General features: G+C 42.2%; 1 protein-coding gene across 1 annotated transcript in view; it reads left to right on the top strand.

Moving 5' to 3' along the window:
* Positions 1–296: 296 nt before the first annotated feature.
* The window catches only part of TMEM233 (transmembrane protein 233), a 50,763-nt gene continuing 28,950 nt past the window's right edge, over positions 297–22,109 (top strand). The window contains exon 1 of the mRNA XM_053589894.1: positions 297–738. Coding sequence (XP_053445869.1) covers positions 553–738 — 186 coding nt within the window. The 5' untranslated portion in view covers positions 297–552. The remainder of the gene's footprint in view (positions 739–22,109) is intronic.

Here is a 22,109-nt window from a genome sequence, read left to right on the forward strand (position 1 = left end):
AGCGCCTGGTTCCCTGCCCACCTGTAGGGAGGAGCGATTATGGAGCTTCACGTTCTGAATCTGTGTAGAAGGAACTGAGGCAGGGGAAGCAAAGGAAATGCCTCGGGATCCAGATAATTAAGGTAAAATGTTTAAGTCAAGAGAAATAGTAAGTCTATTGCCAGCTGGATCAGGTGGGTCCCGTCCCATCTAAATGTACTGAGATTGAGTGGCTCCTCGGGGAGCCTCCTCTTCTCCCAGACTTGTCCGTGTGAATAGGTGCGTCGTCCTGACGGTCTCTGGGTGGGTCCGTCAGGGAGTGGGGTGTCTTCGTCTGCCTTCCCGTTTCCCAAGCTGACTGGCTCCCTCTGTCCTGCCCGCCTCCCCTCCCTCCCTCCCTCCTAGTAGGGAGGCTCTTGGCCCGGGTCCCTGAAGACGCAGCAGGGGTGAGGTCACGTCTCCCTTGAGCCCCGCGCCTGGGGCTTTTCAGAGCCTTGCCGCGAGCCGGGGGCCAGAACCCGAGACCGCGCGGACTGTGCGCTCCTCCGCCCTCCTGCGCCGCGCGTCTCGCCCATGTCTCAGTACGCCCCCAGCCCCGACTTCAAGAGGGCTTTGGACAGCAGTCCCGAGGCCAACACTGAGGATGACAAGACCGAGGAGGACGTGCCGGTGGCCAAGAACTACCTGTGGCTCGCCATTGTCTCATGTTTTTGCCCTGCGTACCCCGTCAACATCGTGGCTTTGGTCTTTTCCATCATGGTGAGTGGACTAAGGCTAGAGGCAGCCCGGGAGGAGAGACCCGGGTGGCTTTGCGGCCCTCCCAGGGACCTCCCGCGTCTCTGCGGTTCCTTTCCTTGCTGCCCTACGCGCTAGGAGCTCTCTGCCTCCGCCTAACCTTTCTCAGGCTTTGGAGGTCTCCCCGCAACTATCAGCACCTCTTCAGAGTTCCTTGTGATGACCAAACCTTCCCCACGCTAGCTTTCTTCTCCTTTTTAGCGTCCATGATACGCCATCTCGCCAACCCAGGGAAGTTTTTCAGTTGACTTCGTTGCTTCCTTCTCCCCCCTCCAATGGTCCTAAGCACTCTCCGGGTCTCTGCGCTTTTCTGGTCTCCCAATGCGCGCCATCCTAGCCGACAACAGTATGCCCATTCTCTTGGCGCACAGGCTCTGTATTTCCCAAAACTGCTACGCCGGTGCTCCAGTGTCTGGCGCCCGGGGCTGTGGCTCAGCGTATGCTCCTCTCTCTCTCTCTCTTTGCTGCGCCGGGGGCACCGCCCCTGCCACCTCCAGAGGGTCCCCAGTTGAGCCCCCAACCCTCCCTCCTTGCCTTCCAGTTCCCTTGCTTTGGCACAGTACACTGTTTTCCGCACAACAGTTCCTTCTCGCTTCTTCCTACGCCCAACTCCCTTTGCTTGGCTCTCTTCAGCACCCTCTTTCCAGCGCGCCCGAGGCTGACTCATACCCGCTACCTCCCCAGGCAATTTTTCTTGAGCGCCGCTGCACTCTTCTCATCAGCAAGGTACTTGTACCGTTCCTTCGTAGTTCCTCCCCCATTTTCTGGGCACTAGCCCTATCTCCGCCTTTCTTGGCGTCCCAGAGGGCTCCCTGGCGCCGGTCCACCACTCGGTCCTGAGCCCAGGGTGCTCAAAGAACTCCACGCGCAGTGCCAATCCGCGCGCCCTCTGCGCATCGGCCTCCTGAGCTGAGCGCCCCTAGAGAGGGCGCTGGGACCGCTAGTCCGCCCTTCCAGAGCTCAGATCCGCTGCCCTCAACCCTGGTTGGAGCTCCCTGGAGAACCCCACCAGCAGGGCTGCAAGTGCTGGCTAGGTCCGCGCCTTATTGACTGGAGCAGCTGGCCTGGGGGGGTGGCGGGGTGCGCTTCGGACAGGCACTGTCCTGGGACAACCCTTTCAGTTACACTCCCTCCCCCACCGGCCCGCCTACCTTGCAGCTTAGGCGACAGAACTCCTGGGCCCCAGGCGGAGAGTCCTAATTTAGGGCGCTAAAGATCGAAAGCCAACCCCTTCTCCCCCCATCCAATCCACCCATACTTGTCCACGGCACCATATTCGTTTGATTGGTTCCAACGCACTCTGTGTATTTGAACCCCCAATTTGCCTTTTCCCAGACCCGGTTTGTAGACTGTGTCTGCACCAACTTTCCAACGCACTGTTTGGACTTCCTGGGTTCAAATCCCAGTTCCACCACTTTCTATCTGTATGATTGATCTCAGAAGTCACTGCATCTCTGAACCTTGGTCTCTTTGTAAAATGAGAATAGCCATAGCCTCATTTCTCCAAGTTGGTGTGAGCATTAATGACATAATAATTGTAAAGCGCTTACAACTGTGCCCAGTATGAGATAAGCTCTTTACCCAAATGTCATTTCGTGAGGCCTTTTTTAATCATGGTTTAAAATCAAACCCCCCTCCAGGCACACGCACCCAAGGTCTAGTCCCCCTTCCTTGCTGCCTTTCTCCAAAGACCTTCTCTCCATCTGATATTTGATTTTATTTATTCATGTGTTTACTGTCTGTGCCCTCTCATTAGAGTATAAGCTCTGTGAGGACAAGGACATTTGTAGGTTTTGTTTGGTACTGTATCTTCCACACTAAGAAGAAAATCTGGCATGTGACAGATGCTTACACATTATGAAGGGAATGCATGCATCAATGAATGGTGTTAATGAATCCCTATGTCTGCTTTACTCCTGCTCCACAAAGCCCTGGAGGCTAGTCATATCCGGTTCCTTAGGACCAACTAGCCAATTTCCTCCCCGCTTTCCTCTCCCCAGATATCCGGTCTTGAGTTATTTTGCAGAGAGGCTGGAAATAGGGCTGCAGCCAAATTCGCCAGGCAGCAGCAGACTGGCTGGCTGGCACTAGTGCCCACATTCTATCTTGCTTTATTAATGAAGGAGCCATGGCTAGGATGGGATTCCTACCCATCCCCAGCGACCTGTTTATTCACAGTGCCACTTAGAAAACTGCCTGCAGAGGCTTTTTCCCTTCATGGGTCTGAGATGAGCTAATACTCCAGCTGGTCGTGTGGTAGTTGGATACTAATGATGGCACTTGGTGTGCCCTGTGGGCTGAGGTTTGTACATCCTTCTTGTTTTCTAATCCCTTTATCCATATTCCTCCCCCCTCCAGATTTTTTCAATAGTCTCATAGCAAGAGATCATTCTATTGCCAGAACTGGCACTGGAGACAGAAAGTTGATGATGGGCAAATTTCATATCGTATTTCAACCTTAGTGGATCTTTTATTCCATCTATAAAATGGGAATGTTAAAGCTGTTTTAAGTTGACCAAAAGTGTCATAATGATGAAAACAAAAAGCATATCGAGCTCCTAGCACTACACTAGGTATGTGAAGTAATTGTCAGACAGATGTATAGATTTGGAACTTGTGGAGACCTTATGTTTTACATACGAAAACAGACTCCCTATTGCACTCTAAGTGTTTGATACTATGCAGCTCTGGGCTCAGTAAGTTTTGTCACAAAGACTCCAAAGGATGAGGAGGAAAAGTAAGGGTATACAGAAGGAAAGTGGCTGACCAATTCTGTCAGTTGTGCGCTATCTGTAGGGTATCTTGTAATGTTCAAGGCTGGCTACTTTCAAATCTCACATATCTGCAATTTATAATGATGTGCCTGGGAGTCTCCACTGATGATTGGGCCATTTCCTTTGGAAGCTTTTGGAAATGGGAGTGGGGAGGGACAATCTGTCATGGGTCTCAATGATTTGGAGTGCTACTGGCTTTGACAGAAAGAGCTAAAGTACTAATGTCCTTCCATGCTAGGAACTGTCCTCCAGTGAGGAATGGACACACCCCCAAAGCCAATACCCCTCCCCCAATTAAGAAGCCCTGTAAGGTAGTACAGATTGAGATAAGCATGGATGTGTGGAACATATTGACTAGTCCCAAGAATGGTAATAAGAGCCAGTCATTTCAAAATAATTGATAACTTTATTTATTAAATCAAGTCTGAGAAGCCTTCTATAAAAATTCCAAGTTGGAGTAGGTGAAGACTAAAACTATTTTGAAAAATACACATTTGAAAAGTGTGTTCATCAAGCTCTGGGCCTCTGTATTCTTTCCATCACCCACATGGACCCAGCGGAGTGCTGGGGTAGTGAGGTGGCCCAGTGTAATACATCTTCTTGTATTAAAATATTGGTGGATCAGGCATTCTCAGTGGCAGGGACATAGAAGTGATTGTTCCCCTATGTATTGAAAGTCTATTTGTTGAAAGTTCACTTAACCTATACTCAATTTGGGGGACACATATTTCTTTTTCTTTTTTTTTCCAACAGAATCTCACCATGTCACCCTTGGTAGAGTGCTGTGGCGTCACAGCTCACAGCAACCTCAAACTCTTGGTCTTAAGCAATTCTCTTGCCTCAGCCTTCCAGTAGCTGGGACTACAGGCACCCGCCACAACACCCAGCTATTTTTTGGTTGCAGTTGTCATTGTTGTTTAGCTGGCCTGGGCCAGGTTCGACCCGCCACCCTTGGTGTATGTGGCCGGCACCCTGCCGACTGAGCTACGGGCACCACTGAGACACATATTTCAAGAATTTCCTCCCAGGCTGGTTTACTGCCAGCCCATATTTCACCTTCTTGTGAATATGCAATATGGCACACTCCCCCCAGGCAGACACAGCCCTACCCTAGGGTACACAGCTTGGTAAGTGGAACACAGACTAGCTTTTAGGCTTCATTCATCATTTTCCTACCCACCCTCAGCAATCTTTATTTATTCCATCTGAAAATAACTCCATAATTTCCTGGTATGGACTTTAATCCTGAAGAAAAAAAAGCATGGGGTCATGTTTTTTCGCTCAACAAACATTAATTAGGTGCCATATCTATTCTAGGCATTCCTTTATCTCTAACAAGTAGTAACTAAGATTTGCATGATCTCTGCTCTCCTGGATCTGGAAAAAATGAGGTTCCAGACAGGTTGTAGGAGTTTTACCAAATGCAGGGGCAGTTCACCGACTATTAGACTTGTAGCTGGAATTGGTTACCTGACTCAGGAGACTGGAGTTGAGTCTATGCCAAGCTTCCACTCTTATGCATCATGATGCAATCACTTGCATAACTAAAGTGACTGGTCACACTAATCATTGATGCAAAATACCCAATGACATTTCATTGGATGGCTTATAAGCTTTTTATTAGAATGTCTCCCTCATACCTACAGAACCCTGCTAGAGACTGACCATTGAGGTTCAAATCCTTTTCTTTTAGTTGCTAGGCTTGTGATTTTGTGCAAGTGTCTCAGTCTTTTGGAAGCACCCTGTACAATGGGGGCTGTAATCGTGTTTACCTAAGGGCAGTTGTGGAGATTAAATGATTAAAAGTTTTCAGCTCACTTCCTAGGACACAGTTAGAAATCAATAAGTATTGATGAGCAGAAGTATATTTTAGGGATATAGACCATTACATTTTCCAATAACTGCTTTTATGTTTGTATTGGGATGAGAAAATTTGATAAAAATGAAAGCAATAACCAGTAGACATGTCACCGGAATAAATATTTGTTGCAGCCTGAAGGTAAATATCAATGCTAAACTGAAACACATGCAAATAATGAGGAAGACTTTTGGTCAAGTGTGGGGTCAAGTTGAACATACCTGTTTTTTTCCACTCCCTTCTGAAACCACTTGAAGTTACAGTAAATGAACTTAAAAGGTTTTAAAACTCAAGGATAAATTAGAAGAATAGGAGAAGAAGTGAGAGAAGTGACAAAATCTTAGAAGATAGAAAACAACTGGCTGAGCATCAACTAATTTAACAGGGTAGCTATCCCTGAAATCTAAATCCTTCACCAAGAACAGCCAACGGGAGAGTCAACTTGCCTTCAAAACTTTAAGAAGGCTCAAAGATTGGAGATGCCAGTTGAAGATATTGCCTTTGAAGGTAGGATTAAAGGATGGAGCGGGCTTACAAAATCATTGAACTGTCAGAGATTGTCTACTACCACACGTGGCCAGGCACCTACTTCCTCAGCAACCCTGACAGATGACTGGAGATTTGCTCTCCTGTGAGATCAAACAGAATGGCTCTAGACACCAGGCACAGCTGAGCGAAAAGCTGGGGCAACAAACTGAAAATGAGATAAATGGAAAGTCGGTGTGTTAAACAAAGAAGCTCCTCCCTCCCACTTGGTTACCTTACTCTGGCATCCAAAGAAAAGATTGGAGAACTTTTCTCCAAGGATGTGACCAGTCCAAAAGAAAAAACTTACAGGAGTCCCCCAGAAAAAATGACGAAGTCTCTATCCAGTCATCCTACAGGATGCTAACCCATTGATAAGCACCATCCTGATACACAAAATTCCCAAGCAGCTTTTTGGTGTCTCACTTTCAAATATGATGAAGCAGCTAAAGATTATCTGACATTTGAGAAATTCTTCTGAAATAAAAGACCTGTCATTTACAGAAGAAAGTGTAAGGTAACAAATAATGTGAGAAGTAGAAGAAAACTTCAAGAGTAGATAATTAATAACTTCAGAGAGATAAGAAACTGTGTTATATCGGCAAGATAAGGAGAGGTTGAAAAAATAAAAGAGAAGTAAAACAGGGCTCTTGAGAATTAAAAATATGACAGTATGTATTGTAAAAGAAAAAAAAACACAAGGATTGGAAGTAAAGCTAAGAGAGCCTCAAGGAAATAATATAAAAACCAAAAAGATGGAAAATATGAAAGCCAGTGTTCACCCATGTGTGATATATAACCAAAGTGTGGTATATAAAAGGAAGGAAATTCTAACACATGTTGCAATCTAGATCAACCTTGAAAATATGCTAAGTAAAAGAACCCAGTCACAGAAGGACAAATATTATATGATTTCACTTACATGAAGAACCTAAGTCATTATTTAAATTCATAGAGGCAGAAAGTAGAATAGTGGTCACTAAAGCTTGAAGAAGGGAGAAATATTGTTTAATGGGCACAGCATTTCAATTCTGAAGACAGAAAAGTTCTAGAGATGGATTATGGTGATGGTAGCACAACAATGTGAATGAATGTACTTAATCCCATTGGTAAATTTTTATGTTATGTCTATTTTACTACAGTAAAAAATAAAGGAAGAAAATATTCCCCCCAAAAGATAAATAAAGAAAAGGCAAGAGGTGCACCAAGCCATATGTTGGTAGAATTTCAGATATTTAAGGATAAAATTTCTCTCTACTCCTACAAACTCTTAAAGAGAAGAAACATGCCACACAGAGATTGATAATAGCTTCAAAATTCCTACCAGGAATGCCAAAAGCTAAATAATAGTGAAAAAATAACTTCAAAATCCTGAAGGAAGATTATTTCCAACTTCCATTCTAGACCCATCCAAATAGTCATTTGAAGGAGAGAGAGGAATAAAGACACTTGCAGACATTTAATTTCTAAAAAAGAAAAAATTGCCTGCCATCTATCTTTTCTCAGGAAGTCATGGGAGGATATGTTCCCTAAAAGAAAAGAGTAAATTAAGAAGGAGGAAGACATGGCCTTCAGAAAAGGGATCCAACAAGGAAAAGGAGAAACGAGAAATGCTCCTCAAAACAAGGCATCCAGTCTCACAAACCCACACAAGACACAGTGATAATGGACAGTTCATCCAATGCCTTTGTCATAATCTATTATCTGGTGCCTGACTGCACCTGCTCTGGACGACAAGGTCAGTTGTCAGAAAGAAAGTAAATACAGGATGAAAGAAAGACTAGACAGACTAAGTGTTCTTTTCATCTGATCCAGAATCCACCAGCTATGTTTCAAGTGGACTTTAATTAGGTTCAGAGGAAAGTTGGGAGCAGGCTGGGTTGGGTTGGGTTGGGTTGGGTTAGGTTGGTTGCATGAACTTGAAAGTAACAGGTCTTGGTCCAGGTAGCTGATACAGAGGGCTTGACACTGCCCATGACAAGTTAGAGCCCTGAAGGCTGACGTCTATCATTGGATACTTCTGTGTGATTTCTCTCCATGTTCTCTGTCTCTTTCCATGTGATTATCACTGGGATATTAAACTTAAGGACTCCTGTGACTCATTTCTTATCAATTTCTGTGTGTGAAGCTCAGAACGTTTAGACAGTTTCAGATGACAATGACCTTGTCTGAAGCGTGTCATCATTTGAAGGCTGCATTCAAGATACCCAGAGATTTAGCAGAGGTGCAAGTCACCCAAGCAGCCTGGCCTCGTCAGCTGCTTTCATGAGTTTCACCACTGTGGGGGACAGGGTGGCCACTGACATTTGGTATTTGAAAATCTAGAATTTCAATCTAGAGCCCTTTCAGGCCTAGATCATTGGAAGTGCAAACTACATCTATTTTAAGATATTAATCTGTGTGTTCCTGTCAAAAAAAACAAACATTTTAAAGGCCATTTTAAATTTTAAAAGCTGTTGTAAGTGAAATGCTATGTGGCTGGATTTGTCATCACACAAGATGTGGGGATATTAGAAATACAACAAGATTGGCCATTAATGGATAGTTGTTGAAGCTGGGTTATGGGATCATGGAGAGTTTATTAGCCTGTTAATTTTTTAATATAATTAAATTTTTCCATAATATTATAAAAAGTAATGGAAGGAAGGAAGGAAGGAAGGAAAGAATTTCTCTTCCAAAATCATTAAATACTGCCCAAATAAATGACAGATAAGATAATAAGACAGCAGCTATTAAGTGAGTTGTCCAAACAGGCCATGGTTGAGGTGGAGAGTTCGTCATTGATAGGCAAACTATTTCAGATTTATAAAGTATGCATATTAATGATGACTTTGGAGGATGACTTCAAAAAATCATCAAGGAAAGCCCAGATAGGACTCATATCCTATAACAATGCTTCTCAAATTTTCATCACCTAAAGATCTTTTTTTTTTTTTTTTTTTTTTGCTTTAAGTGATAGTTGTTTTTTTTTTTTATTGTTGGGGATTCATTGAGGGTACAATAAGCCAGGTTACACTGATTGCAATTGTTAGGTAAAGTCCCTCTTGCAATCATGTCTTGCCCCCATAAAGTGTGACACACACCAAGGCCCCACCCTCCGTCCCTCTTTCTGCTCCCCCCCATAACCTTAATTGTCATTAATTGTCCTCATATCAAAATTGAGTACATAGGATTCATGCTTCTCCGTTCTTGTGATGCTTTACTAAGAATAATGTCTTCCACTTCCATCCAGGTTAATACAAAGGATGTAAAGTCTCCATTTTTTTTTAATAGCTGAATAGTATTCCATGGTATACATATACCACAGCTTGTTAATCCATTCCTGGGTTGGTGAGCATTTAGGCTGTTTCCACATTTTGGCGATTGTAAATTGACCTGCAATAAACAGTCTAGTACAAGTGTCCTTATGATAAAAGGATTTTTTTCCTTCTGGGTAGATGCCCAGTAATGGGATTGCAGGATCAAATGGGAGGTCTAGCTTGAGTGCTTTGAGGTTTCTCCATACTTCCTTCCAGAAAGGTTGTACTAGTTTGCAGTCCCACCAGCAGTGTAAAAGTGTTCCCTTCTCTCCACATCCACGCCAGCATCTGCAGTTTCGAGATTTTGTGACGTGGGCCATTCTCACTGGGGTTAGATGATATCTCAGGGTTGTTTTGATTTGCATTTCTCTAATATATAGAGATGATGAACATTTTTTCATGTGTTTGTTAGCCATTCATCTGTCATCTTTAGAGAAGGTTCTATTCATGTCTCTTGCCCATTGATATACGGGATTGTTGGCTTTTTTCATGTGGATTAATTTGAGTTCTCTATAGATCCTAGTTATCAAGCTTTTGTCTGATTGAAAATATGCAAATATCCTTTCCCATTGTGTGGGTTGTCTCTTTGCTTTGGTTATTGTCTCCTTAGCTGTACAGAAGCTTTTCAGTTTAATGAAGTCCCATTTGTTTATTTTCATTGTTGTTGCAATTGCAATGGCAGTCTTCTTCATGAAGTCTTTCCCCAGGCCACTATATTCCAGTGTTTTTCCTATGCTTTCTTGGAGGATTTTTATTGTTTCATGCCTTAAATTTAAGTCCTTTATCCATCTTGAATCAATTTTTGTGAGTGGGGAAAGGTGTGGGTCCAGTTTCAGTCTTTTACATGTAGACATCCAGTTCTCCCAACACCATTTATTGAATAGGGAGTCTTTCCCCCAAGGTATGTTCTTGTTTGTTCTTTGTTCTTGTTCTTGTTATCGAAGATTAGGTGGTTGTAAGATGTTAGTTTCACTTCTTGGTTTTCAATTCAATTTCAAGTGTCTATGTCTCTATTTTTGTGCCAGTACCATGCTGTCTTGACCACTATGGCTTTGTAGTACAGACTAAAATCTGGTATGCTGATGCCCCCAGCTTTATTTTTGTTACAGAGAACTGCCTTAGCTATACGGGGTTTTTTCCGGTTCCATACAAAACACAGAATCATTTTTTGCAAATCTTGAAAGTATGATGTTGGTATTTTGATAGGAATGGCATTGAATAGGTAGATTGCTTTGGGAAGTATAGACATTTTAACAATGTTGATTCTTCCCATCCATGAGCATGGTATGTTCTTCCATTTGTTAATATCCTCTGCTATTTCCTTTCTGAGGTTTCATAGTTTTCTTTATAGAGGTCCTTCCCCTCCTTCATTAGGTATATTCCTAGGTATTTCATTTTCTTTGAAACTATGGTGAAGGGAGTTGTGTCCTTAATTAGCTTCTCATCTTGACTGCTATTGGTGTATACAAAGGCTACTGACTTGTGGACATTGATTTTATATCCTGAAACATTACTGTATTTTTGATGACTTCTAGGAGTCTTGTGGTTGAGTCTTTGGGGTTCTCTAAGTATAAGATCATGTCATCAGCAAAGAGGGAGAGTTTGACCTCCTCTGCTCCCATTTGGATTCCCTTTATTTCCTTGTCTTGCCTAATTGTATTGGCTAGAACTTCCAGCACTATGTTGAATAGTAAAGGTGACAGAGGACAACCTTGTCTGGTTCCAGTTCTAAGAGGAAAAGCTTTCAGTTTTACTCCATTCAGTAAAATATTGGCTGTGGCTTTGTCATAGATAGCTTCAATCAGTTTTAGAAATGTGCCACCTATGCCTATACTCTTCAGTGTTCTAATTAGAAAAGGATGCTGGATTTTATCAAATGCTTTTTCTGCATCTATTGAGAGGATCATGTGATCTTTATTTTTGCCTCTGTTAATATGGTGGATAACGTCTATGGACTTGCGTATGTTAAACCAGCCTTGCATCCCTGGGATGAAGCCTACTTGATCATGATGAATGACTTTTTTGATGATAAGCTGTAATCTATTCGCTAGGATTTTGTTGAGAATTTTTCCATCTATATTCATGAGTGAGATTGGTCTGAAATTCTCCTTTTTGTTTGGGTCTTTTCCTGGTTTTGGTATCAGGGTGATATTTGCTTCATAGAATGTGTTGAGGAAGATTTCTTCTTCCTCAATTTTTTGGAATAATTTCTGCAGTACAGGAATAAGCTCTTCCTTGAAGGTTTGATAGAATTCTGGAGTGAAGCCATCTGGACCAGGGCATTTTTTGGTTGGAAGATTTTTATTGTTTCTTTGATCTCAGTGCTTGAAATTGGTCTGTTCAGGAGCTCTATTTCTTCCTGGCTGAGTCTAGGGAGAGGGTGTGATTCCAAATATTGATCCATTTCCTTCACGTTGTCAAATTTCTGGGCATAGAGTTTCTGGTAGTATTCACAGATGATCTCTTGTATCTCTGTGGGATCAGTTGTTATTTCCCCTTTATCATTTCTGATTGAGGTTACTAGAGATTTTACTTTTCTATTCCTCGTTAGTCTGGCCAATGGTTTATCTATTTTATTTATTTTTTAAAAAAAACCAACTCCTTGTTTCATTAATTTTCTGAATGATTCTTTTGTTTTCAATTTCATTGATCTCTGATTTGATTTTGGATATTTCTTTTCTTCTACTGAGTTTAGGCTTAGATTGTTCTTTTTCCAGTTCCATAAGATGGCTTGGAGTTTGTTGATGCGCTCTCTTTCTGTTTTTTGAATGTAGGCATCTAAAGAGATGAATTTTCCTCTCAAAACTGGTTTTGCAGTATCCCACAGGTTTTGGCAGCTTGGGTCTTCATTGTTATGCTCAAGGAAGTTAATGATTTCCTGCTTTATTTCTTCCTGCACCCATCTGTTATTCAACAGATTGTTTAATTTCCATGCCTTTGGGTGGGGTCGAGCATTTTTGTTAGACTTGAGTTCCACCTTTAGTGCCTTATGGTCTGAGAAGATACAAGGTAAAATTTCAATTCTTTTGATTCTGTTGATATTTGTTTTGTGTCCCAGGATATGATCAATTTTGGAGAATGTTCCATGGGGGTGATGAGAAGAATGTATATTCTTTATCTTTGGGGTGGAGTGTTCTATATGCGTCTATCAAGCACAGTTGTTCTAGGGTCTCGTTTAAATTTCTTATATCTTTGTTTAATTTCTGTTTATAGGATCTGTCCAGCTCTGTAAGACGAGTGTTAAAGTCCCCTGTTATGATGGTATTATCAGATACCATATTGCTCAGACTTAGTAAGTTCTGTTTCAAGAATCTGGGAGCATTTAAATTGGGTGCATAAATATTTAGAATTGAAATGTCTTCTTGTTGTAGTTTTCCCTTGACCAATATAAAGTGACCATCTTTGTCTTTTTTGACTTTAGTTGCTTTAAATCCACATGTATCTGAAAATAAGATTGCAACTCCTCTTTTCTTCTGAATTCCATTTGCCTGAAAAATTGTCTTCCAACCCTTGACTCGGAGCTTTAATTTGTCTTTTGAAGCCAGGTGTGTTTCTTGCAGACAGCAAATAGATGGCTTGTGTTTTTTAATCCAGTCAACCAATCTATGTCTCTTCAGTGGGGAATTCAAGCCATTAACATTTATTGAGATAATTGATAAGTCTGGTAGTATTCTATTCGTCTTATTTGGTGAGAGTCCATTGCTTAGTTTTATCTTTTGCATCAGTGTGGAGGTTTGGTTCTGTCCTTTAATTTCTGAGTTCTTACTTTGCTGCTGATCCATTGTGGTGGTCAGTGTGCAGAACAGGTTGAAGTATTTCCTGTAGCGCTGGTCTTGTTGTGGCGAATTTCCTCAATGTTTGTATATCCATAAATGATTTGATTTCTCCATCAATTTTTAAGCTTAGCTTAGAAGGGTACAGAATTCTGGGTTGGAAATTGTTCTGTTTAAGTAAATTAAAGGTAGATGACCATTGTCTTCTTGCTTGGAAAGTTTCATTAGAGAAGTCTGCAGTCACTCTGATGGATTTGCCCCTGTAGGTCAACTGGCACTTACTCCTGGCAGCTTGCAGAATCTTTTCTTTTGTCTTGACTTTGGACAGGTTCATCACAATGTGTCTTGGAGAAGCTCGGTTAGAGTTGAGGCGACCTGGGGTCCGATATCCCTCTGAAAGCAGTGTGCCAGAATCTTTGGTGATATTTGGGACATTTTCTTTTATAATATTCTCTAGTATGGCTTCCATTCCTCTGGGGCATTCTTCTTCCCCTTCTGGGATTCCTATAACTTGTATGTTGGAACACTTCATAAATTCCCATAATTCTGACAGTGAACGTTCTGCTTTCTCTCTCTTCTTTTCTGCCTCTTTTACTATCTGAGTTATCTCAAGAACTTTGTCTTCTACCTCTGAAATTCTTTCTTCTGCATGGTCTAACCTGTTGCTGATACTTTCCATTGCATCTTTAAGTTCCCTAATTGACTGTTTCAGTTCCTTCAGCTCTGCTATATCCTTTTTATATTCTTCATATCATTCATCTCTTATTTGATTCTGTTTTTGGATTTCCTTTTGGTTATTTTCCACTTTATTAGCAGTTTCCTTCATTGTTTCCATCATTTCTTTCATTGTTTTCAACATGTGTATTCTAAATTCCCTTTCTGTCATTCCTAACATTTCTTTATAGGTGGAATCATCTGCAGTAGCTACCTCATGGACCCTTGGCGGGGTTGTTCTGGACTGGTTCTTCATGTTGCCTGGAGTTTTCTGCTGATTCTTCCTCATGAGTGATTTCTTTTATCTGTTTCCTTGCCCTAATTTTCCTTTCACTTCCTCTTGGTCTTTAAGTTCTTGTGCCTGTGGACTAAGGGTTACAGGACCAGAAGGGTGAGAAGGTTGAAGAGCAAGAGGGGATGAAAGAAAGGAGGACCGAGTGATGAGAAGAAAAAAAAAAAATAGAGAAAGGAGAGTGGGTGGGTAAAAGGAATATTGACAAAAAGAAGAGAGGCACAGAAAGAGGGAGACAGAGCAATATAGGTGTACAGTAGGGTACTTTGACACAACCTTAAAAAAAAACCCACCTTCTGGGGGTGCCCAGTTGAGTGGTTCCCTTGAGGTCAGCAGCTCTTTGATAACCTGATCAGACACAGTACCCCACCTCCACCAAGTAGAGAGGAAAGACAAAAATGCTATAAATCAAACCAAAACAAGCAAACAGAAAACTTTATGGGATAAAATTGGGTGAAAAACCAAATAATAGTGGTAGAAACACTGGCAAAAATGAAGTTCTAGTTATTGAAAAAGGTAGCAATGGGAAATTATAATTAAACTAGAAAAATTGAGAAAGAAAAAGGATCTGTATGGAAAAGGTTGAAATTAAAAAACAAAACAGCATCAAAATAAACAAAAAAAATAACCAAACCAAAAAAAAAAAAGAAAAAACACAACCAAAAACAAAGCAGTATGTATATGTTGTTGAATATTGTCTGGGCAACACGTGGTCTTCTGGGGTATGAGATGTTAATCATAGTTCTGATATGACTGGAGGCTGCTGATTTCTCAAACCCCAGCAGGTAGACACCCTAAATCTCTCTTCAGCCCACTTAAAAGGCACTTTGAACTTGTAAACTTGCTGAGCAGAAGCTTTCCCAGGAAAGTGCTTGTCGCTGGAATCACTGCTGAAGTGGCTATCCACTTACCCTGTGTGCCAAAACCAGTCTCACTCTGCCCCTGAGGGTTAGGGCTGCAAGGTGGCTCAGACCCCGCCCTTAGGCTACTTGGTGCTGGGTTACCAGCTCCCACCTGATTCTAGCTCTGCGACCCTGAGGGCGGAGCTTGCCAGGGCAGATTGCTCACAATGGCTCCCTGTGACCCACAGCCAAACACTATTAGTTCCGTCTGGCTCAGCGGCTCAGACTGAGGCCCTAGACAAAGGCCAAAGTTCTCTGCACTCCCGCTCAGGCTCTCCCCAAGGCAGTTCAACTGAGTACCAAGTCCAAAGACACCAAAACAGTTCACAGGTTAAGGCCTTTCCGGTTTGCAGTCTCGCTGCTACTGAACTTACAGTTGCGGGCGGGTTTAGACGGATTGAACGCACGCGACCACTTGCCGTTTTTCCACTGTTTTAGTCCTCCTCTTGGGGTCCAGAAGTCTCTTGCTGACTCCCTGTATCCTCACAGGGGTGATGATAGGCAGATCCCACCAGCCAGAGATGCCTGGAGTCCTATCTCCCTAGACTCACAGTGCCCAGATGCAAGGAAGCTGTTACTCAGCCGCCATCTTGCTCTCTAAAAATCACCTAAGGATCTTAAAATGCAGATTTCATTCCTCTCTCAAGGCTCAACTGGAAAAAATAACCACCTCCATGAAGCCTTGCTTGATTGCCTCCTTTCTCTCTCACCCACAGTTGTACCCCACTATGCTCTGAACAGATTTACTCTTGGATCATCTTCACTTCCTTGCACTGATCTACGTATGTGAATTGTTAGTCCCAGAACCCAGCACAACGTCAGGCACACAACATGTAACAGATGTCTGACAAAAGAATGAATGCATGAATAAATGCTTCTGTAGGCCTATGTCAGCTCTTACCTTTGTCTCTAAGGATTCCCTTCCTCAGCTGTATTTTGCATTTCCACCAAAACTTTTTCTGAAAAGATCCAGGAGAGAGAGCAAATGCCAATGGTCGCTAAGAGGCCGGCCAAGGCTTGGTTCCCAAGAATAAGTTTCCTGGCTAACCCAGAACTAACTCACTGGTATCCTCACCCTGCAGACCAATGAGTCCATGTTTAAATATTGGTCTCTATTCTCAGCTTGCTGGTCCAGGGCATGACACTTTTCAGTTCACATTCCTCTGAAATGTGAGTCTGAACACGCTTGGAAAATTCCAGTTGTGCAAGTTTAGGAATGAAGCTAGGATTTCCAAATTGTGCTTCTCAAACACCTGGTTCTGCCTGATGTTAACAATTTTCACTAAAACAGGTGTGAGGGGAGAGGATAGATAAAAGTGAGAAGTCAAACGCTAAGTGAAGCAGAAATAAATTGTTTCCTTTCCTTTGGTGTCTCTTAGAGCCTTTGGCAAACCACTGAGCTTATGGTTTTTAATGGAACAGTATAGCATGGGACATTTACCAAGCATATGTCCCAGAATCCTGGGATCAAAAGGCTAATATGCCGCAGAACATATCTGGGGAATACAGTTCTTAATGATACCTTGGTGCTCACTTTCATAAGTAGAGACATCATTGGTAAGGTCGCATTGCAGAGTGCTCCATCCCTAACATTCTTGCTTCTTAGACCCATCTTTCCACTGTCCTTCCAACACAGGTTTTTTTAATGAGCCGGGAGTGGTGACTTATGCCTGTTATCCCAGCTACTTAGGAGGCTGAGGTGGGAGGATCCCTTGAGCCCAGGAGTTCAAATCCAGCCCAAATAACACAGTGAGGCTCCTGTCTCTTAAGAAAAATATGTTGTTTTAATTTAAAATAAATTAATGAATCTCGCTAGCCAAACTTTGGCTGATTTTCTTCTTCCCTCATTCTTTTTTCCCCCACAGGTGAAATTCAGAAATTTGTCTTTCTGTTTCCTTTACCCTTAATGTCATATCTCCTATTCCTCAAACTGAAGGAGCCCTCCTATATTTAACTGCCTCTTCTGAGAATTGTATTTGTTCTTTGCTGTGGGTAATTTATAGCAGTGTAGTATTGCTATTGTTGTTGTTATTATTATAACATTCATGTGTGTGCATTTACATTTCAAAGCATTTTCATATTGTCACAATTTTACTTGTTCCTCATGAAATCCCAGCAAGGTACATAAGAAAGCTGACCTTATTTATCCATGAGAAAAGCAAGGCTCAGAAAGGTGATGAGGCTTTCTAACAAATTATATGTGACAGTTCTTTCCACCATGGAGTTTACAGTCTCTCGAAGCATTTATAACCAGACTAAACCTTACCCTTTGATAGGAATATAGCCTTGAAGTCCTGGAAGCTTACTCTTTTAACAGGCTTAGCCCAGCAATGTAAGACGCACCATATAAGACTCTCAATCAAGCCTGGCAAAATTCCTCCATAGCTTTTGACTTTAATGATAGACAGATAAAAGAACAGTTCTCATTTGTCCTTGAAGATATTTATGGAGAGAAAAAGTCAAAAAGTCCAAGAGAGAGATAGATGAGCATGACTAAATTAATAGTGATGAAGAAGAAATGTATCTAGTAATCTGGAAGCCTAATCTTAGCATGCCCAGTGCTACCTTTAGGCATAGAAACTTAGGAGCAAGCAAAATCTAAATAAGAAATCTCAAAGTCATCTGAAAATTCTGGAGTTATTACTAAAAATATTTACTAAGTGCCTACAGGCATCAAGCTATTTTGATGAGAGCCTTCTATTCAGTAGTTTGGAATCTAAAGGAATATTGATCTATATAAAGAAATTATTACACCTGGACAAAAATACCTTAGACTAGACTATGTCCAGGCATGGAAGTGAGTCTACAGGTGGCAGGGGTGGATAAGGTTGACGAGGAGATGGAGAGACAGAAAGAGACAGAGACAATGAGATAAAGAAAGAGAGAAAACTTGACTTTATCCTCACTAGCCAATGTATACTAGAGATAAAAGAGCAAAGTGGGTGAGGATACAAAATATTCATTACAAACTTTTACACAACCTTTACAAAATATTCTCTACCTGTTGGCCACTTCTTTGTGATGTAATGAATATTTTGTAAGTAAAGGTACTTTTAGCTATGACTTCCCATTTTCCCTACATATGGCGACCTTAGGGACACCCTATCGCTCTTCAGCATGAGTTATGAAGTAAGTTATAAAGTAAGTTATAAAGTAAGTTAATAAGTATGAAGCAGGGTGCATACCCAGAACATAGGAACTACCTAATGAATATTTGATGTTACTGTTTTTACAAATGTAAAAAATTTGAGATTAATATAAATGTTGATTCCAACATAGGAGATTGACTAAGTAAATTATAATGTATCTGTTTTATGGCAGGGACTATTATATAACTATTAGAATCTTTTCAAGGATTTTTTTTTTTTTGAGCCAGGGCTGGGTTTGAACCCACCACCTCCGGCATATGGGGCCAGCGCCCTACTCCTTTGAGCCACAGGTACCACCCCAACTTTTCAAGAATTTTTATGATACAGAGAAATGCTTAGGGTAAAGGATTAAACAGAAAAATAGAATAAAATACAAAATTGTGTGTACAGTGAAATCCCTCATTCATTCTTTATCACTTAAAGATGTGGCTCACAGTCTCCTCTCTTGAGCTCCACTATCTCTTCAGTAGGTATCTATCAAAATAAGGAAATGGCAGACACCAGAGAGAATGTCTCCATCTCTACAAATATCCTCCCAAAATTCTCATCCACATTCATCTTTAATTGTGGCAAAGTCCAACACTCATTTTCAATGAAAAGGAAAATGAAGGAGGCCAGGAGAGTGGTGAATAGCCATCATCAGGGTAAGCCTTGGTCACCAGCTTTCTCTCCTAATGACAGCCATCCCTGGCCTTTGCCACCATGGTAGGAGGCTGATTGGGATGTCAGTTGGCTCTGAATGTTAAAGAGAAAACTGAGTGAGAGAATTCAGATGAGGAGGGAGAGAATGAAAACTTGATATGAAGAAGCACCACTTGAGTGTAGACCCCTCAGAAAAGGTTCCACAGCACCTGGGAAACTTTCTTCAGCCACGCCTCAAGGGTAGAAAGCAGGGAGGGAGGGTCTCCCACATGCACTCAATCATCTATTCATTTAATGATTTTTGAACACCTACTGATATGCCAAGCACAGTTCAGCCTTGTACTGCTGACATTTGGGGTTCTCGGTGACTAGAAACAGCCTACATGTTCTGTCAGTGAATTCACCATTCTTCTTCTCTGTAAGAATTCTGAACCCAGTTGAGAAATAAGACACAGGAAACAGGCTTGGCACCTGTAGCTCAGCAGCTAGGGTGCCAGCCACATACATGAAAGCTGGTGGGTTCGATTCCAGCTCAGGCCTGCCAAACAATGACAACTACAACCAAAAAATAGCTGGGCATTGTGGCAGGCGCCTGTAGTCCCAGCTACTTGGGAGGCTGAGGCAAGAGTTATGCCCAAGAGTTTGAAGTTGCTGTGAGCTGTGAAGCCACAGCACTCTATGGAGGGCAACATAGTGAGACTCTGTCTCAAAAAAAAAGACACAGGAAACAAACAAATGACATGTTTGGAGAGTGTGCTTTCAGATCTACAGCCAAAGGGGCTTGCTAACACTCTGCCCTGAAATTGGACACACCAGGACAGGACACCTACTGCCTACTGCCATATCTCGAATGAGACAGTTAAAGTATCAGCCCTCCAGGAACTTACATCCAGGCATGGGAAAGACAGAGCATACACAAGTTATCAAATCAGCAAGATCATTTCAGAGAAGAGAATTAAGAGGGAGGTATGTGAGAGAGATTCCACTTTAGAAATGAGGCTCAGCAAAGGCTGAAGGATGAGCAACCAACCATGGGAAGATCTGGGCAGGCAGGCCCAAGAAATGCAAAGGCCCTGAGGTAGAAATAAGTTTCCCAGGCCATATGACAGAGATATCTGTCATCCACTTCAAATGATTTTAATTCACCTAGGAAGGAATCTAGGATAGGCCACAGAGTAGAGAGCTAGGGCTTCTGTTATCCAGTAGGGCATCTCATCAGAGCTCTTAACAGAAAATTCCTTTTGTCCAGTTTCAATCTAACTCTCCCTGCACCCCATACAGCACCAATTCTTAGTTTCCTCTTTCTTCAACACTCATTGTAACGTGGAACAATTATTACTAAAAACTAATTTGATCATCAAAGAAGCAGGGTTTATTTTTGTCTGCGTTCTGACTTCACTAGGCGTTAATGACATGTAAGTTCATTAAATGGGGCTTTACATTACTAAGCAGTAGCTGGGGTTTCTCTGGTTCTCATCCCTCTCTGCTAAGTCAACTCTCTAGAAAACTCCCTTCTCTATTTCTAGGGGGTGTTTCTCAAATGCTCACACAAAAGTCTAATCTGCTGTCACACCAGCATAGGCTGGCCACTGCTTCCACTGGTCACTAGGGTAACCATCAGGCACCCCTAAGTTTCTCTGAGATCCACAGAGAAGTCTCCAGGTGCAAAAGCTCTGTCACTGAGTCTTGCTTCTTTACCAAAAAAAGCATAAAATTTAGTGGGTTTTTTTGGGGGGGAGGGTAGAGCAAGATGGCAGCCAAGTAACAGCTTCTTTGCAACCAGGAGCAGTGAGATTGGGGAAAGAGGATTCCAGGTACCTCTGGTTTGTGGACTCTGCCCAGAAACATCCCTTTGGGGACGCCAGGAGACAGCACTTCTAGACTCCATAAGGAGGACAAAAGCAGTGGAGAAGTGGCAAGTGGTTGTGAGTGGGCTGCCACAGCTGGGCTACAACAGCCGAGATTACAGACACGAAAAGCCTTCCTTTTGGGTTGTTTTGTTTGTTTGGACTTGGGCACGTGATTGAATTAGCTTGGGAGAACTTGGTCAAGAGTGCAGGTGTTGTCCAAGGCACAGGACTGCCCCACTGGGCCAGAATGGAGCTAACATTGTTAGACTGTGGACTGTGTATAGCCATTGTGGGAGAACTGCCCCTGCAGGCTCCTCCCTCAGGGTTGCAGAGAGAGGCTCTGGCTGGGAGACCTTGGGGGGAGTGATCTAGTAACTGGGAGCAGTGCCAAATGCCAGGACTGAGATGCCAGGGAAGAGCAGAACTTTCAATGTTTGGCACTGGAGGGCTGCCTTGCAGACTTGGCCCTCAGGGGGCATAGAGTGAGGCCAGTTTTGGCCCACCAAATAAGCAGACAGCCACTTCAGGAGAGATCCCAGCAATAAGTACTTTCCTGGGAAAGCTTCTGCTTAGCCAAGGTTAATGGTTTAAAGTATCTTTTAAGCATGCTAAGGAGATATTAAGGCTCTGAACCCTGCAGAGTTTGAAGGCAAAATAGTCAGCAGAGGCCTCCAATCTCCATCTCATACAGCTGTATCAGCATTATGATTAGCATCTCATACCCCAGAAGATTACTTTTTGCCCAGATAATATCAGCAAGATATATACACTGCTTTGTTTTTGGATTTTTTTTTTCAACTTCCCCCCCTAGATTTTTCTTTTTTCCTTCTTCATTTTTCTAGTGTAAATATAATTTTCCATTGTTGCCTTTTTTAATAATAAGGACTTCATTTTAGCTCGTGTTTCTGCCCCTATTATTTGGTTTTACCCCAAATTTTATCCTGTAAGGTTTTCTGTTTGTTTGTTTTGGTTTGATTTATAGTACTTTTGTTTTTCCTCTTGATTTGGTGGAGGTGGAGTATCATATCTACTCAGACTGCCAAAGAACTGCTGACCTCAACAGAACCACCCAACGCAGCACCCCCAAAGGTTGGGGGGTTTTAAGGTGTTATTCAAAGTACCCTACTCTACACTTTTATTACTACTATCTCCCTCTTTCTATACCTCTCTTATTTTTGTCAATATTCCCTTATACTCACCACCTCTCCTATTTCTTTTTTCTTTTTTAAAAATCTTTTTTCCCTTCTTGCTCTTCAATCTACTCATCCTTTTGGTCCTGTACCAAAAGAACTTATCAAAACCTTAGGCCAGAGGCCAGGGTTGAACTTATCAAAACCTTAGGCCTTAGGCCAGAGGCCAGAGGCACCGTAACTTAATGAGCAAGAGGAAGTGAAAGGAAAATTAGGGCAAGGAAACAGATAAAAGAAAACACTCGTGAGGAAGAATCAGCAGAAAAATCCTGGCAACATGAAAAACCACTCCAGAGCAACCCCCACCCCCCAAGGTACCGTGAGGTAGCTACTGCAGAGGATTCCACCTACAAAGAAATGTTAGAAA

The sequence above is a fragment of the Nycticebus coucang genome, chromosome 4 (assembly GCF_027406575.1).
Source record: "Nycticebus coucang isolate mNycCou1 chromosome 4, mNycCou1.pri, whole genome shotgun sequence".
NCBI classification, from domain to species: Eukaryota; Metazoa; Chordata; class Mammalia; order Primates; family Lorisidae; genus Nycticebus; species Nycticebus coucang.